The sequence below is a fragment of the Chrysochloris asiatica genome, unplaced genomic scaffold (assembly GCF_000296735.1).
Source record: "Chrysochloris asiatica unplaced genomic scaffold, ChrAsi1.0 scaffold00024, whole genome shotgun sequence".
NCBI lineage: Eukaryota > Metazoa > Chordata > Mammalia > Afrosoricida > Chrysochloridae > Chrysochloris > Chrysochloris asiatica.
Window position 1 is genome coordinate 26369361 of NW_006408542.1, and position 20087 is coordinate 26389447.

Genomic DNA, 20087 nt, shown 5'->3' on the forward strand with positions numbered 1-20087 from the left:
TACTCCCGTAAGGATTTACACCCTTGGAAACCCTGTACAGGGTCGCTATGGGTCGGAACCGACTCGACGGCACTTAACAACAACAACAACAACATATATATATATACAGTATATGTGTGTGTGGTGTATATATGTATATATATATACACCACACACACATATACTGCATTTTTTCACAAATATAATGTGCATGATACTAGTTTTGCAAGTTGAGCTATTCCCTCACTTATTAACTCTTTAGTTTTCTATGAGTGCTATGTGGTTGTACATGTGATACACTATTTACATGGGTACATTATATATGAAAATATGATAGACACCTTTTCACATAGAGAAAAGACTCCAAAGAAATATCCAGATATGAATCATCATTGTTAAATAAACTATGCAGAGTTTCATTTTGTTCTTTACATCTTTCTGCATTTACTAGAATTTTGACATTGGCCATGCATTACTTTTATATAATTGGAAACATCCTCATTTCTATGTAAATTAAATACAGCTTATCCAAAGTTTGATATTGTTTGTCCTTCAGAAGTTCAAAGATATGACTACAGAATCTAATCTATTGTGTTTTAAATTGCTATGGAACGTAAATTTAAAACAAAAAAATCTATTCTTGAAAATAATTTTCAAAATTTTACTCTAAGTACATGTTATGCTATCCACAGGCTAATACCAAAAAATACAACAGTGGGCCATGCTCCCTTCTCTTATTCTTATTTTCCCTATTTTTTAAAGTTTATAAGTAGCAAATTCACAGAAGTATGCTAGGGGAGCCAGAGATCAACACTCAGTCTTTCTCCCATCTATAAACTTTGCCCAGTTTAAAGGGTGTGTGTGTGTGTGTGTGTGTGTGTGTGTGTGTGTGTGTGAGAGTGGGCAAAGTAAAATGCAATTCCTAATGGACTCAGTATGATATAGTAGGAAGGAAAAGCCCTTATTTCTGTCTTCTCTCAGCCATCTAAGAACCTGAAGAAAAAATATTAAAATAGCACAGATTGCACAAAATGGTAACTGATCTTCCTTGGGGACCTCTTTCTGGAAACAAGAACACTTAGGGAGACCAGGTTTCCAGAGAGGAATGAATCAGAAATGTAGTCTCTAAGATATCTTTGGATGAGAGCAGTGTGTTCTGACCTCTCTTCTAAACACCCTCTTCTCAAACTCACTCTCAATGTCATACATTCCATTACTTTAATTTATTAGATAAAATAGATAATTTCAGAGAAGCAAGCACAATCTTCTTGACTAATGAACAAGACATGGATAACAGAGAAATAGGAAATAGTTACAATGCAGGCAAGGTTAAGTAAGCTAGTGAGTGCCTAGGAACAGAGATCAACTCAGCACTGCAGAACAACGCCTCTGAAATGGGACAGTAAGTAACGATTATTAGCTAGGAAAGAAGATCATCAGTGTCACCTGGAGAGTGGAATACAAGCAGGCTGCATCTCTGTTGATTTCACTTCACTCGGTTCTCCCCAGTTGGCCTTTTACAGGTGAAGAATCCCACAGAAAATGCCTTGACTACCCTTACCCTGCTGTTTAATAGAAAACCCAGAGTGGACAGTCGTGTATTTAAGCAAATGAGAGAATGAGAGGAGGTGGAGGGTGACTGGGTCTAAATTCAGTTATCTTCTGTTATAAGAAGATAATTTTGATTTCTAAACTAAAGGGACCATCATAGCATAGATGTACTAGGGGAAGACAATAAAAGAATAATTGGTGTTTTTTTTTTTTTTTTTTAACAAGTTATAACAATATACGGCAACGCCATGTGTGTCAGAGGAGACCTGCACTTCATTTTAATTGGCTGGCTTTTCAGAAATAGACCATCAGGCTTTTCTTCTGAGGTACCTCTGGGTAGATCTGAACCTGTAACCTTTGGGTTAGCAACTGAGCACAATAACTGTTTGCACCACCCAGAAACTCCAAAGAAATATCAGGTAGCTAGTGGTTACGAATCGGGCTGCGAACCTTAAGGTCAGTGGTTCGAAACTACCAGCCGCTCCGTGGGAGAAAGATGAGGCTTTCTACTCCCATAAAGATTTACACCCTTGGAAACCCTGTACAGGGTCGCTATGGGTCGGAACCGACTCGACGGCACTTAACAACAACAACAACAAACCTAAAGCAGAGTTTTGGTGTGACACTGTAAGATAAGCACTGTTAACTGCAAGGTCTGTTGTTCAAACCCACCAACAGCTCCTTGAAGACCCTAAACAGGACCACACTGTGTTGGAAATTAACAACAACAAACCGTACAACATATTAATCTTATCTTTTTCTATTTCACTGTCTATTTTCCTGCTACTCTGCCATCCCCACCATGCTATTTCCTATGTTGGATGATACTTTACCTCCAAAGTTAACTCTAGTCAACTCCTGTGCCACTCCAAAATTTTAATGCAAATGCTGTTTCTTTAGGGAAATATTCCCTGCCCTTCTCAGTATCTTCAGAAATAAAAGGCAGCAAAAAGAAGCCAGGAGGATGAATTCTTGCTAGTGAAATTTCATGTATTTTTTATGGTACATAAAGGGAAGCAATTTGGAAGGTAGCAGCTTTACTTGTTCCATTGAAATACTACTGTACTTTTTACAGTGTTTTCCATGACATAGATCCACCTTTGATAAAGAATGTATTGTATTAGATTAAGATTTTTATGGGTGAATCACTCTGTATGGACACACATACAGACACACACAAAAAATGATCTTAAATGAACATTAAGGTAATCAAGTACCAAATCTTATAAGAAATTTATTTTGATTTTATAAACAGTAAAACTCGAGGTGTTTTAAAATTTCCCAATTACATTTTTATGCCAATTAAATGCAAAAATGTGTTGTTGTTGTTGTTATGCTCCATCAAGTGGGTTCCAACTCATTGCCACCTTATGTACAATAGAAGACAACACTGCCTGGCCCGGTCAATCTTTGTTATGTTTGAGTCCATTGTGGCAGCCATCGTGTCAAAGCATATAATCAAGAGTCTTCCTCTTTTTCACTGACCCTCCTCTTTAGTAATAAAACATTTAAATCACATTTGTCACTTCAGATACCTCTAAACATCTAGTAGTAAAAGAGATCATTGGGAATTAAAAACAAAGGAAACACAAAAATCATCCTAAACTTTGTCATATAAAAGTTCAAGATAAAATCTCTTCCAAGGTTTGGTACTTGACTATTCAATAATGTTCATTTAAGAAGCTATTCTGGTAGCCATTTGAGCATCTGGGACATCATCATGATGTCCAATTATGATGAGTATCTAGTTCCTTTGGATAGTTACATGATATGAAACATAAATAATAATAGAAATGTTCTTTGCCCGAAAGATAGAAATGCAGAAGATACTTAGTATGTTTTGATTTAATATCTTAGCAATGAGTAATTAGTATGCTAGAGGTCAAAGATCAGAGAAAGAAATCATAAATTACCTGACCGTCCATCCCTCTGGAAGTCCACATGATACCATTCTCCATCATTCACCTTCTTCTGCAGAGCTTTTATTTTGATAGTACCTGACCCCATGTCTAGGAGGAGGTAGAGGTGGCCATCCAGCATCTCAATTGCAAAGAAGTCTACCTTTATCATCTGTGGATGCTTGGCATCTTTTTGGTGTCTTGGCTTGCCATGGCTAAATAAGATGAGGCCATTTGGCTCTGTTGTGCGGAAATCAAATGATATAGAGCCTGTTTTCTTTGCATTCCATTTAGGCAAAGAGATGAACGATTCTGGGGTTTCAAAAGTGATTGGGTCCAAAGTTGCCACATTCTCACATTTGAATGCCACCACTCCATGGATCTTCATTTTAGGGTCTCCTTGTTTGGCAAGTCGAGATAATTCCAGTCTTACATCATTATTTTTATACACAACCTGTGGGCAGAGAAGATCAGTGAGAAACGAGGGCATATAGACTCATTATCAGCTTATGTGATTTGCAAATAGGTCATGAAAAATACACAGTATTTAGCTCATTTACATGTATAAAAACATTTTCAGCCAAATACATTTAGTCAAATTTTATCAACTCATTGAACAATAACTACACTAATTTAACTTCATCTAAATAACGTGCGTGGACACATACATAAACAAACTGTAGTTCGCTCAAATAGTTTGAATAAATCTGCATATTATTATGGTGTCTGATTTGCATATAAGGAGTCCTGGTAACATAGTGGGTTGGTTATGCATTGGGCTGCTAACTGCAAGATCAGCAGTTTGAATGCACCAATGGCTCCAAGGGAGAAAGATAAAGTTTTCTGCTCCTGTAAAGATTTATAACCTCAGAAACCCTACACAGGGTCGTTATGAGTCAGAACCTACTGATGGTGATGCCACCCCACCACCACCAATTTGAAATTATAAAATCCATTTTGTTTTTGTTAGTCGGGTTCCATACTTTTATTAAATATAAGTATTATGATATTTCAGATTCCCCATCACTACAACAAGTGTATTAAAAATTGGAAACATTTACTCATCAGTTCCTTTAAATATAATGCTCTTCACTTATCAACATGGGTAGGTTCCAAAGACTAGGTCATTATGCAGAAATTGCTGTTATACGTAACCAGAGGATGAGCACATTAGGTCACAAAATGGAAGATGAATACATCGTTACATAACTGTCAAATTACATCATTCATACTTGCCAACTCACTGATAATCAGAACCTAAACAGAATGACATGTAAACATTACAGCCAGCATTACTCTCACCTTGTACCTTGGCATTTATTACTGGCAGATTTATGACTTTAATGCACAATAGAGTCAGACAGTAGATTTTTCTCTATTATATATGTAAGATGACAGATACCATGATGGTCATAAGTGAGTAGTAGGTTACAGAATGTTTCCTATAATCTATATATACACAGTACATAATGATTTTGTAAGATAATTATAAAAAACTGAGCTAGAAAACAGCCTGAATTGACTAAAAAAAATAATGATACATAAGAGGAAAAAGGTTTCTCTTATTCTATCTGCATTTATAGCTACTGGAATGTAGTGTTCCTTCTGAATGCATTCAACCTCTTATGGGTGTCCCACTTAATTTGCACAAATACTTAGCAAAGTTTATCCTGCATTGTCACATTCTAAGGCATTTCATCTAACTGGCTGAGAGGTTTTGATCACTTATTAATGATTTTGGACTCCAAATAACACACAAGGTAAATCCACTGGCTAGGTTCACAATATCATGTATCTGCTTTCATAACAAATAAATACATTTGGAGGTATTTTGACAGAAGGTTAAAGAACAAAATTTGCCCTTTCTCTACAAAATGCATACCATGAATAATTACATTTCTAAAATATAAGGTCATACTGGTTTAAGAATGAATTAGCTTTTCATGTCTAGAAAAACTCTGTTAAAGTGATAATCAACATTCCACAGCAGCCAATATTGCCAGATTTTTATCTTCTTTATTAACATGCAAAAACATAGTTACATACATACATACTACATCAACAACAAACAGCTGGTATCTGATTATTGCTCCTAAGTTAACAAAGTCAACACAAGAGTCACTTCTTTCAAAGTTATGGCCAACTGAGTCAACAGCTAGTTTGGTTGGTGAGTTTCCTGATGTGATTTATTAATACATACTTTTGTTTTTCAGACTGGTTAAGAGAAAAAGCTCTGGAATCTGATTCTCTTAGTAAAAATATTGGGTCTGGTATTACTTAATTGTGGGATTACTCTAAGCTTGTTTTTCCTCCTGCAGAAGTGGATAATAATAATAATACCAATATCATAGGATCATTATAATAATTAAATTAAAAAACTATTTAAGTAAGAAATCTAGATAAAGGCAATCAATCCAATGCTAGGAAATCTGTGAGATTTTAATAAACATCAGTCACCATTAAAATCATCATCACCTTTATCATCATGTAATGATAGACATACACATACTATTGCTAATGTTGTTAAGTGCCGTCAAGTTGGTTTTGACTTGCAGAGACCCTTTATAGGGCTTCTGAGGAGTGGCTGTTGGGTTTGAACTGACAACCTTAAAGTTAGCAGTCCACTGCTCACCCCACAGCACCACATCAGGACTCCAATCCACTGTACAAAAAGGTTTAAAAATGAAGATACCACATATATAATTGCTATCTTACACTTGATATGTGCCAGTTAAATAAGTCCAATGCTGGATCTGCTATTTAGTTTACCTTTATCTTGAAGAAGGATTATTATAAAGTACATGATATCCCTTATGCTTTGAACAAATATATATTATGGTTTAACAAGAAATATGATCTAGTGACAACAAAAGAAGAGACACTAAAATTAAGCAATGACAAAAAGGAATTATAGTAATTCTTAAGAAAACTCTCTTGAAAGGAGAAAGAGCTATTAAGCCCTGGGAAAGTTGATTTAGGATTGTCTTTCTTTGGATATCTTTAGAATTGGGGAAAATGCTTTTCATGGAGGATTTTGCAAGTTTTATAACCTCTCATGCTCCTCAAACCTGTTGTAAATTGATTTATTTTATTATTTGGAAATTCTTTCTATATAGACATTGATCAGGACTTATTATTTTCTGAACTAATTGGTGCAGAAGACTCTGTAAATCCATGCTAATCCATCACCTGTGCAAGGGAGCTACAGTAAAAGATTTGGTGAGTCTGATGTGAGACTGGATATATTGTTTCATTAATCTGATATCAGTCACTAAAAACTTAAATTATGTGGGGTAGAAAAATTGGGGGACAATATTTCAATGAGAGATTTATAATACCAGGAGTGAATTGGATGCCTTGGGGTGGGAAAGTTCAGCAAATGAAGATAGTTTCCTAGATCATATTATTATTAGCCATGCTATTGTTGCTAAGAGTCAACACATTTGTTCGACTCATAGTGACCCTGCATAGGGTTTCTAAGGAGTGACTGGGGTGTGGAACCACCAACCTTGTGGTTTAAACCAACATTGTGGTAGAATGCTACAGTGCCAAACCATCTCCAATAGAATTTATGCTTTATGTGAACAGGGACCAGGCTCACTCTAGCCCATCACCAAGATCTGTACCTCTCACAGGGCTGTTATGCGCCACTGAGTTGGTTCTGACTCATACTAACACTGTATAGGGTTTCTGAGAGCCGCTGGTCAATTTAAGCTGCAGATATTGTGGCTAGCATGGTTAGCAGTCTAATATTTATAAAACAGTGCCATACTAGGGCCCTGTCACAGAGTAGAAACTTAATAAATATTTGCTCACAGTTCAGCGCATTATTCCTTCACTTTTTAAACCCAGCTTCCAGATCAGAAACTATTATTAAGAACAATATTTAGAAACACAGTTCCAAGTCAGTAGACCATGATATTGTGCAGCAATTTGATAACCTAGTATACTTTTTTTGCCTGTTTCTAAACAAAAATGTGGGAACTTCTGTGCATACCCAGTGCATAAATTACAAGGTGACCTATGTATTGGAAAATTTTATCTTTAAACTCATCTTCTAAGGTAATGGTAAATTAGTGTTAGAGTGAAAAATGCCTGAGTTAAAACTCTTCAGAGGTGGAATCCTTTTCCCAGAAGCACTATTTTGAGGAGTTGTTGTTAAGTGCTGTCGAGTTGCTTCCAACCCATAGCGACCCTGTATAGGGTTTCTGAGGAGGCGCTGGTGAGTTTGAACTGCAGACCTTCAAACGGATTTATGGTCTAGTGCATTAAACCACAACGCCACACCAGGACTCCATTTTGTGGAGTAGCATAACGTATTTTTCTTGCCTCATTTTGTATTCTTTGAAAGACTGTCTCAAAATCAGAAAACCAAGTTTGGATAGGGCGTTTGATTGCTCTCAGAGTTACACCATTACCTCATGTGAGCCACATTTCATAATTATCCTACTTTTTTCTAAAGTTACACTTTTTTAAAATCATCTGACTATACCTCAATTAGACTATGGAATAGCTAGTAAATACTCTAATTCTGAAAATTGTGTAAGCTATTTTGGGAGTCCTGGTGTGGTACTACAGATTGCTAAACACCAGATTGCTAATCGCTAGGTTGGCAGTTCAAACCCACCAGCCACTTCTGGGAAACCCTCTACAACACTGCTATGAGTTGAAACTGATTCGACGACACGTAACAACAAGAAGCTATTTTTGCTGTTTTCTGAAATAATGGAATGATTTTATATTTATTCATGTATCTTCTTATTTATACTGAAAGTTGTACTTTTTTATTATTGTCAACTTTTGGTGAATCTCTCTATACCCTATCATCTTAACAATTGGTGATAATATGATTCTACACTCATTGGAATCTGTTTCTAGACTAAATATTTATTTTGAAATATTGTTTGGTTTTGAAGAGCAATTTAAAATGTTGAATTTCATTTCTTTGCTTCATGGGCTTTTCTCTTAAATACAAAAGGTCTAGAAAATTTGAAAGAGACTTTAGAATTGATTTTTTAAGCTGTCATATAAATTTAACACATTGCTACAATGGTCATTTACCTTTTAACAATCACTTGTTAGGATTTTTTAAATCCCACTACTTAACTTTGTGAGAATACAGAGTAATATGTTCCTTGTTTTAATTCCTAAACTTGAAATTTGAGGTAGACAATCACTCAATGATTTGATCTTGATATCTATTCTGAAAAGGGGAGCAAAGGGTTAAATGTAGGAATAGGCTCGAATTTGTTCAATCACAAAAGTGTCATTTAAGTCACATTGCCTAACTTGTTTGTGTCTCATTTCTTCATTTCTAAAAGGGCATCTCCAATGGAAAGGCGGGTCATACATGAATTCTTGACTTTTCCCTTAATCTACATGATTTAGGGAAACAGATTAAAAACAAAATGGCCCATTGTTCTCACTATTTTTCTGGTTTTCCAAGTTTGGCTTTTGAAGCCAGTTCATTAATCCCCATTCTGAGATGTTGCAAAAAAGAGAATGTTCACGCAGTCTTTAGGTACACAGACATGTCTCAAGGATTCTATCCATCTACAGTTTGCACAGATGGTATTAAAGCCCTGAGAGCCAATAGGAAGGCCCTTTCCATAGGGCACAGGTATGCATTAAATAAGTAAACCAGTGAAAACAGATTTTCCACTCAGATTATATATATTTTGTCATAAATATACATTATAGCTAAACAATTTCATCAAGGCTCATAAATTCATTAACCTACATTGATTACTGTGTTTCTACGTTAGCTATGTTAGTGTAAGGTAGTAAAATGAACACATGAGCTAGAATCAAAGAATCAAGAAAATATTAGCTGCTGCTATTTCTGTTATTGTTACCATTATCAACATTAATATCTTTACATGGAATTAAAGGAGTTGTAAAATTAAATACCGTAACAAGGATAACAGCAAATAGAGCACATAATAGATAGTGTTTTAAAGAAATGAATAGATTCTACAACCAGCAGAATCAAAAGGATTTAGCAATGAAGTTTTCTTTCTAATCATTCTGTTTACATTACAGTCTGAGGAACACAGTAGAATTCTGTACTTAAATTTCTTTATGCAGAAATACACAGAAGGCAAACACTCCTGAGTTCTACTTTCACCCATAGAAGGTGTTCTGTAGCTAGTGAACAACAACACTAACAAGCAGGTGTTAGCATTTACTGGGTGTTGTTTACTTTCTGCCAGGAATGACTGGATGATGTAAAAGGTTCCATGCTTAACTACTAACCAAAAGTTAATGGTTCAATCCCACCCAAAGCTGCCTCAGAAAAAGGCTTAATGATCTGCTTCTAAAAGGTCACAGACTTGAAAACTCTAGGGAGCACAGTTCTACTCTGCAATACATACGATTGGCACAGGTTTCAAGAACTTTATATGTATTAAGGCAGTTTCCAGAGTTGTTATCTATATCTATACCTGGCATATTACCTAGAGCATTATCCTACAGCATCACACCAGCTATGTTGTTGGTGTTGTTAAGGGCCGTTGAGTAGCTTTGACTCATAGTGGTCCTGTATAGAGTTTTCAAGGAGCGATTGGTGGGTTTGAACTGCCAACCTTGCAGTCTAGGGCTTTATCCTACAGTGCCACACCAGGACTCCATAAGTATATGAAAGTGCCCACTTCATGTCTAATACTCTGTCTGAACATGTGAACATGATATTAATGTCTAACTCTATTTTTATTGCAGCAGGGAATTTCACTTAAGTTTGGGGAGCAGGTGCCAAGTAGGAGATTCAGCATCAAACAGCTATTTGTCACGATGCAAACAGATGACCTTGTTATTAGTTATATAGATAATTCCTCCCAAGATGTATTTTTTTCCTTCCATTTATATGTACGAAAATATCTCTAAATGATGCAAATATCACAATAGAGAAGACTACTTTTCCATATGCCTACAGATTAAAATGTGTCTTCGTTGGGTTTAAGAATTATGTAAGGGTTTTATGGCTTTAGATTTTTGTTTTGTTTGTTTTTGTATTTATGTTTCTTTCTTTGTTCTAAATGTATTTAACACTAACTGTGGTACTGTAGGATAAGCCCTTGACTGCTAACTACAAGGTCTGACTGTTCAAACCCATCAGCCACATTAAAAAACCCTCCATAGCATCTCTGTGAGTAGAAGCATGGTGGTTTCAAGGATAAGCATTGAACTGGGAACTGGGAACCACAAGGTTGGCTGTTCAAGCCCACCAGACACTTCTCAGGAAAGGTGGGACTGTCTGCTCCCGCAAAGATATATATATGTGTGTGTGTGTATAACAACTATATATATATATTGTTGTTGTTAAGGACTGTCGAGTCAATTCTGACCCATAGCAACCCTGTATAGGGTTGCCAAGGACCAGCTGGTGAGCTTGAACGACTGACCGGTTCAAACGACTTTGCAGTCTGATGCATTAGCCCACAGAGCCACACTTTGTTGTTGTTGTAAAGTGCCGTTGAGTCAATTCCGACCCATAGAGACTCTGTAAGAGTTCTACTTCTGAGGAGCAGCTGGTGAGCTTAACCAACCAAGATATATATATATATCTTGGAAACTCTATACAGGGTTGTTATGAGTCAGACCAACTCGACAGCACTTAACAACAACATGAGTTAATCCTGACTGGAGGGCACAAAACAACAATTCTTAAGATACAGTGAGAATACTTATCACAGTCGTCTGAATTTTCTTCTTCTGTGTTCTGTCCATATATCTTCACTTTAGAGCAGTGCCTTTGTTTTGAAATAATATCTAGGAGTAGCTAATAAGTAAAAAGTACAAAGTCTACCCCAGCAAGTAGGAAGTACTACAACTTTTATTCCCAATATTATTTACATACTCATTCTGAAATGATTTTAAATATTCACACTTTCAATACCATCAGCTACATTTTTAAGCATAGACTAAGACAAGGAACTTAATTTAAAAAATGAAAGTTTCATCCTTTATGCATGTATTCCATCTAATAGAATATCAGTTACTGAAAAGAAACAAGTTTAATTTTTCATAAACATCTGATACTAGTATATCCATTGGTAAAGTGTAAACTATACACACATAGATTATGCATTATTCTATAAATATAATGTACAATAACACCTGTGAAAACCAGAACCCTGTCAGAGAACAACTCAAATACTCTCCACTAAAACAGATGATAGAAAAGTAGTTAGGATTGCACCTGTCAAAGGTTGATAAGGCATTCTTGCTGAGTTTCAGCTCTCATAGATTCTATTGTATGTTAATTATGGTGCAACTCATATCAAGAAAATGTGCACACAACCATTAGAAATATGGTCCATTTCTATAGGTATATATGAATAGATAGAGAGAGGGAGATAAGATACATGCATCATGTATACTACTCTAAAATATACATATTAGTTGCATTTGATTATTTCAAATATTCATGAATCCATGACTAAAACACAGGTGCTATTACTCCTCATTTGGTAGCAAAAATTTAATGGCTAAATTTTTTTTTTTTTTGAATTTATGAGCTTAGCACACATTCCAAAGGAAGGCGTGTGACTTAAAAAAAAAAATAATAATAATTATCTTCAGTGTTCCTGGCAGGATATAGAGATAGTTACCTGCCAGGCCTGCCAGGCCTCTGACCAGCCAATTTTGGTTCATTAGCCCTTCAGGTACATGGGTCAGAAGCCTGCAGCCTGACATCTCATGAGAAGACTTGGGACTTACCCACCTCTACACCTGTGTGAGCCATTTCCTAGATATGTTGTTGTTGTTGTTAAGTGCCATTGAGTCGGTTCCAACCCATAGCGACCCTGTACAGGGTTTCCGAGGGTGTAAATCTTTACGGGAGTAGAAAGCCTCATCTTTCTCCCGCGGAGCGGCTGGTAGTTTCGAACCGCTGACCTTAAGGTTTGCAGCCCGATTCGTAACCACTACGCTACCAGAGCTCCTTTTCCTAGATATAGCCCTCTCTTTATATATAAATGCATGTTTCACTGGTTTTGCTTCTCTAGAGAACACACCATGGAAATTGTCACCTATAATGTGAATGTACCCACATGAAGCAGGTGTCCCTTCACCTATATTATTGTTGTTGTTGTTAAGTGCCGTTGAGTCAATTCTGACCCATAACAACCCTGTATAGGGTTTCCAAGGAGCAGCTGGTGAGCCTGAACCACCAAACTTGCAGTTCGAATGACTTTGCAGTCTGACACATTAGCCCGCAGCACCACACCAGTTGTTGTTGTTAAGTGCCATCGAGTCGGTTCTGACCCATAGCGACCCTGTACAGGGTTTCTGAGGGTGTAAATCTTTATGGGAGTAGAAAACCTCATCTTTCTCCCACAGAACGGCTGGTAGTTTCGAACTGCTGACCTTAAGGTTCGCAGCCCGATTTGTAACAACTACGCTACCAGAGCACTACACCAGGACTCTGTCAAATTTACCTCCAACTCAAGGTGAGCCTAAGCGTAATGGAAATCAAACCATTGAGATACATAAGATTTTCAAAGTAAGTAACCTTAAAATCTTAAGGAATTACATCATCAGATTGTTCTTTTAGGATGCCACTGGGTGAATTCAAAGCCCAAGTTTCCAGTTAGTAGCTGAGCATAAACCATCTGTGCCACCTCTATGGAGCTATAGGAAATTAATGAGGACAAGGGAAGGTGTTGTTAAGTGCAGTGTAATCAATTCTGACTCAAAGGGACCTGATATAGGGTTTCTCAGGTTTTTTAAGTCTTCAAGAAAGCAGAATGCTTCATCTTTCTCCAGCAGAGTGGCTGGTCGGTTTGAACTGTGGATCCTGTGGTTTGCAGTCTAGCGCTTATCATATGAAGCTTCCTCATTCCCCATAGAAAATTAATGTGGACAAGGGAAGGTAGAGGATGCTGAAATAATTGTAAGATGTTTTCAAGGCCTGGTCAAACTAGCCAGTTGCATTTTTTAAAGTAAAATTTCCTTGGGGAAATTTAATTTTAAATCGAGGTACATAAAGAGATAAAAATTTGAAAGATAAAAAAAAAATTGTTGTTTTAATTAAATCCTATTCACAGACTATGTGCATATAAAAAGTTTCAACTAAATATGTCATTCCTTCCCAACTTAAAATCACAGAATTATTTATGGAATTAAACAATTAGACTACAATGACATAATTTCTCAAGAAAGGCATGTAATTCATTTAACTTGGACCAAAAATTAGTTAAAAAAAAAACTAAAAAGAAGAGATAACAATTTTTTTTTTTTTTTTAAATTTATGTACTGTAGATAAAGAAGCATGTTTACTGGGTCTCTATCAAACACAACTAAATACAGCCTATTTATAAAAAGAAGGAATGGGGAAACACTTCATTCCACTATTCAGTGAGCTGCCCAAAAGTTACTTAAACAACACTGAGCACTGACTATGAAAGGTAACTCTGGGAGCTCAGAGACTGTTGCTTCTGGGTTGGCAGCTCCATTTAATGAAGCTTTGAGTGACAAATGAGTATGTGATAAAAGGATTTGACATCCTTTAAATAATATCTATTTTTTAAAGGAAGAAGCCCTGGTACCATAATGGGTTATGTGTTGGGTTGTTAATCACAGGTCAGTAGTTTGAATCCACCAGCTGATGTATGGAACAAAGAGGAGTTTTCTACTCCCATAAAGATTTACAGCTTTGGAAACCGTACATCGGGTCACTAGGAATCAGAATTGAGTGGATGGCAGTACGTTTCATTTTTAAAGGAGTCCCTGATAGTGCAATCAGGCCTGAATACTAAATGAACTGTTGGAGGTTCAAGTCTAACCAGGTACCTTGGAAAACTACTTTTTTTGGGGGGAAATGTCAGACATTGAAAACTTCATAGAACACAATTCTACTCGGACACATGCATGGTCACCATGACTGACATACACTAACACTGGCTTACTGGTTACTGTTTTAAAGGTTCAGTAATGTCTCTTGAGGAGCCCCGGTAATGCAGTGATAAAGTGCTAGGCTACAAACTGAAAAGTGGTCAGTTTGAATCCTCCAGCTGCTCCGTGGTAGAAAGAAGTGGTCTGCTATCACAAACTTACAACTTTGCTATAACTGCCACTCCTCGGAAACCCTATACAGGGTCACAGTGGGTCAGAACAGACTTGATCGCACTTAACAACAACAACAACAGCATCCCTATGAGTCAGAGTTGACTCAACAGCAACATGTTTGGGTTTTACTTTGATAATGCCTTTCAAGGAGTACCTTGATGGTACAGAGTTCAGTGCTGGACTACAAGCCAAGAGGTTCGAACCCATCCACAGGTGTCTTGGAAGACATGTCTATGTATTGAATTGCTTCTGAAAGGAGCAGTTCTACTCGGGACATACGGGGTCATGAGGAGTCAGAAATGACTTGAGGGTGGGTAACAACAGTGACACCTTTGGGAGGAAAGAGTTGAAAAAAAAAAAGAACTATAAATATCAATAATGCGAACATTCAGATGTAAATCCTTGTTTTGTTGCCTTTTGCTTATTTGCTTTAATGAAAGTGGCAAGCTAGATCAATTCTCTGATTTTCAGATGAGGTCCAGAAAAACAGAGACTCTCCCAGATGTCACTGATTTATGGTCATTGACAAGTATTGGGGAGTTTAGTGTTTAGTGTTCTTTCAACTGTGTTATTTACAAAAAAAGAAAAAGAAAGAGCAATGAACCATCACTTACCACAGGCCCAGGGTTATGAGAAGCCCTTGAGCATTACAAATGAACAGCCATTACTTTAAAGGTTATTCCAACTTTAAAACTGTACTTCACAATAAACTGATACTTATAAAAAGAAAAGTCCGGAGGGGGAAAAAATCTTACAGCAATTTGAAAACCCACCACCACCACCCCTAAGAGTACTTAGAAAGACACTGAAAAAGTTAACTAAAAACAATCAACTTGCAATGTTTCCTGCTATTTTGCAACTAAGCGATGAAGATATTTTCAGTGTCAGACCTTCATGATCTTGCAGAATGTAACACATCATAAATTTTTGTTTAAAGTTTCTATTCCAAAGCAGCATATGTTGCTAACAGGGACAGTGAAAGTGGGTGTAGCGCTGTAGGATAAGCACTGGACTGCTAACCATAAGGCTGTTGGTTCAAAGTCACCAGCTGCTCCTCAGAAATCCTATACAGGGTCACTATGAGTAGGAGCTGACTCCGTAGTAGCCCTTAACAACAGTCTCAGTGAGAGAAAGATAACTTTCTCCTTCCCTCTCTCCTGTCCTTCTTCTTCCTTTTTGCTTTTTTGCTCTCTTTCTCCCTTTTTGTCTTTCTCTCTTTCCTTCCTCCGCTTCTCATCTCTTCTCTTTTTTTCTTTCATCAGTTTACCTTTGCCTTAATTTCTTTTTTCTCTCTCATTCTTTTTTTTTCTCCCTTCTCTTTCTCTCTTCCTTCCTTCATTTATTTTTCTCCTGCTTTCTTTTCAGTCTCTTTAATCTTTGTCTCTCACTCTCATTTTCCTTCTCTCTCTCTGACTCTTTCCTTCTGTTTCTCCCTTATTCCCCCTCTCCTTCTTATCTCTCTTTCAGGGAATTTGTTTTCCCACGAGCCAAGAATGATAGCTGTGAACTAATAATAACAAAATATACAAGCAAAATGTCATGCCCTAGATTATGCGACTCATAATTTTCAATTTCCAATCTCATGGACTCTGTGAAACTCCATCCATAGTTTAAATTCATATATTTCTAAAGATTGGCTATTAGTATAAAATATTACTTTTATTATATAGTATAAACTCTCCCCATTGATTTTCAATTAAATTATGTATGTTGTTTGGACTATACAAATCATTAACATTTTAAACTATCACTGTTTAATTATGCTTATTGCCTTGAATCTTAGAAAATTCTCCCCCAAGAAAGTTTAATAAACATTTTTTCATAGAAAATATTTATTATTTGATTATATGTATGGACAGAGTCCTAGAGTGGCACTGTAGGATAAGCACTAGACTGCTAACCATAAGGTTGCTGGTTCAAATCCATCAACTGCTTCTTAGAATTGATTCTAAGACATTTAAGAACAACGATATGTGGATGTGTGCATGTATAACTTTTAAATCTATTTGAATATATCTTGTCTTCAATTACAAGGAGAAAATCCATATTAACTTTGCCCAAAATAATTTTTGATTTGAACCACAATATACCTTTGGATAATTCTTGTCTTTTCTACTGAATTGCAAAGCTGGAGGTTAAAACTCACCAGCCACTCCTCAGAAACTCTATACAGAGTTGCTATGAGTTAGATTTGATGATTCTTTACTACAACAACACAACCACATATTAAGGAGTCCTGGTGTGACACTGTAGAATAAAGCACTAGGTCACAAGATAGGTGTGAACCACAAGGTTGGTGGTTCAAACTCACCAGCCACTCCTTGGAAACCCTATTCAGGGTCGCTATAAGTCAGAACTGAATTGACGGTACGTAACAACAACAACACATATTAAGGAGTCCTGATATGGCACTGTAGGATAAGCAATGGATTGCTAACTGAAGGGTTGGCAGTTCAAACCCAACAGACACTCTTTGAAAACCCTATACAGCAGGGGTGGGGAACATCTGGCCTGTGGACTGTATATTGTTGTTGTTGTTAAGTGCCATTGAATCGTTCGGACTCATTGTGAACTTACGCACAAAGGAACAGAACCCTGCCTGGTCCTGTGACAACTTCACAATCATTGCTACACTTGATCCCATTGCTGCTGCCACTGTGCCAACCCATTTCAATGGTGGTCTTCCTCATTTTCACTGACCCTTCACTTTACCAAGCATGATGTCCTCCTCCAGGGACTGTTCCCTCCTGATAATATGCCCTAGGTCTAAGAGATGAAGTCTGGTCATTTTGGCTTCTAAGAAGCATTCTGGCTATGCTCCTTCCAGCACTGATTTGTTTTGGCAGTCCATGGTACTATTAATATTCTCCTCCAACACCATCAGTCAACTGCATCAATTCTTCAATGGTCTTCTTTATTCATTGTTCAACTTTCACATGCATATGAGGTTACTGAAAACACCATAACTTGGATCAGGTGCACGTTAGTCTCATCCTGACATTTCTCCTCTTAAACACTAAATAGGTCTTGTGCAGCAGATTTGCCTAGTGCAACACATTGTTTGATTTCTTAATTACTGTTTCCATGAGTATTGATGGGTGATTTGAACAAATTGAATTCTTTAACACCTTCAATCTTTTTTCCATTTATTTTTATGTTAATTATTGGTCCAGTGGTGAGGATTTTTGTTACCTTTACTTTGAAGTGCAACCCATACTGAAGGTTATGGTCGTTGATCTTCATCAGTAAGTATTTTAAGTCCTCTTCACTTTAAGCAAGCAAGGTTGTATCATCTGCATGTCATAGGTTGTTAATGAATCTTCCACCAACCCTGATGCCATGTTTCATATAACCCAGGTTCTTGATTTATTTCCTCAGCATACAGAGTGAATTAGTATGGTATAAGAATACACCTCTGCCAAACATCTTTCCTAATTTTAAACCATTCAGTGTTTCCTTGTGCCTTGAACAACTGCCTCTTGATTTATGTACAAGTTTCCTCATGAGCATAATTAAGTGTTCTGGAATAACTCATTCTTCACAATGTCGTCCATAGCTTGTCATAAACCACACAATCGAAAGCCTTTGCATAGTAAACAAAACACAGGTAAACATTTTTCTGGTATTCTCTGCTTTCAGCCAAGATCCATCTGGTGTCAGCAATGATATTCCTCATTCCATAGTCCTCCACTGAACCTGGCCCAAAGCTCTGACAGGGACTTCCCTGTCAATGTTTTTGAATTATCTTTAGCAAAATTTTACTATTCCAGGAATCACCAGACCTGGTAAAGTTCATTATAGACAGTTAATATAGATTGTACAAATGATTCTTAGTAAGAAAGAAAACAAAGCATTCTCTGAACCGCCTTTTAAAAATGGCTCAGAGAGTTGAGGTGATTTGCATGAGGCCACACAGCTGGTAGATGTAGAGTCAGTAAAAAGTTAATAAGACAGAACCTAATTGCCTGTCTCCAAATTTTGGAAGAAAATGTATGGTTGTTGGATTTTCTTTCTATGGGTCTGTTTTTATAATGTTTTATAATGGTTAAAGTCCCTGTTTCAGCCAAAAAAAAAAAAAAAAGAGAGAGAGAGAGAGAGAGAGAAAAGGTGAAAAGGTAGGACTTTATTAAGCATTGTCAATTTGGGATTTCAGGAGCTGGTTAGCTAATTAAATGAATTACTCAAGTTGTTGGATTACTGTGCTGGCTGCCTGCCTTCACTGCACAAGTTTACCTCCACCTGAGAACCATCAATGGAACTAGGAGCGGCTGATATTTAAGACAGTCTTAAGACAGTCGATGCTGCAATTTTTAGCACCACAGTAAAAAGATTTTGCAAAGTAGATTTGTTCCTGAGAAGTTATGTGTCAATTAGTTCTGTAACTTTAATAGTATCTTACGAATGCAGCACATTATAATTTAAAAGTATATGCATATATATTTATGTGGAAATACAGATTATAAATAATTAGATGCAAACAGCCCTAGGTTTGAATTTCTGATCTGCTACTTAACTAGTTACACAACCTTGGGCAAGTTCCTTAGTGTCTTTGGACTAGTTTTCTTCTTTATCAAATGAAGTTACGAATACTTCTTTTGCAGTTTATTTAAGCATATACAAAGTACCACTGAGTCTTGATCATTCAGTTCAGAGTAGCCATTACTGTCACTGTTATGATCTTAAAAGTATAAGTGGAAGTGCTTTTTATTTAAATAAAGGACTACTTCTATAAAAAGCAAAGAAGCATTTTTAATTAATCATTCCTGAGTCTTAATGTCCAATGAATACTTCTCAGTTTTCATAACTCTATCTCTTATTTCCCACATACCCTATATTTTGAAAGACTTTGTTAAATACACAATGAGTATGTATTAAGGAATATTTAGTTTGATTATTTATACATTCTTCAAAGGCCTTCAAATAGCAAAGAAAGATAGTGACTACTGATATAAGAATTTGAAAAAGCAAACAAAATACTTGTCCTCAGTTGACCCCAACACATGGTGACTCCCTCTATGTCAGAATTTAACTGTGTTCCACAGGCTTTTCAATAACTGATGGTTCAAAAATAAACCACTAGCAATGAGGTGGGGGGTGGGGTGGAGGGAGGGACTACAAAGGCAATAAGTGACTGGCTTACAAGCTTTCAAGAGGGAACCTAGATCCAGGGGGGCGGAGGAAGGTAGAATCTCCGTGGAGTAGTATCCAATCTGTCTTGGGAGGGCTGATGAAAGGGATGTGGATAGGTCTCTTGTGATAAAATAGTAAATAATTATTATCAAGACTGACTGTGAGGGTTGTAAATGTAAAGGTAGATGATTTGTAGCAAAAGGAGGGGAGTGATTAACTTTGCAGTCTAGGAGCGGAGGTCCCTGGGACTATCAAGGGAGAAGAACAATGAGCGGGACCCTACCCAGAGAAGCAGTGACCCCAGAGATGAGATAGAGATGATGACATGGAGAGATGGAGCAGCTGGGGACACTGAATTCAGGAAGGGAGAGGGGACTTTAGACCAAGAGAGGGAGAGGGACTGTGTGCTGATAACCGGGTTGGCGGGAGGGGAGGGGGGGCAGGCTTCCAGGTATACCCTTT

At 36.9% G+C, this 20087-nt stretch overlaps 1 protein-coding gene across 3 annotated transcripts in view; it reads right to left on the reverse strand.

The window, feature by feature from the left end:
• Positions 1-20087, reverse strand: part of NRXN1 (neurexin 1) — a 1648890-nt gene that overhangs the window by 939288 nt on the left and 689515 nt on the right. For all 3 annotated transcript variants that reach the window (XM_006839445.1, XM_006839444.1, XM_006839446.1), the window contains one exon: positions 3444-3882. In XM_006839445.1, the coding sequence (XP_006839508.1) occupies positions 3444-3882 (439 nt within the window). The remainder of the gene's footprint in view (positions 1-3443; positions 3883-20087) is intronic.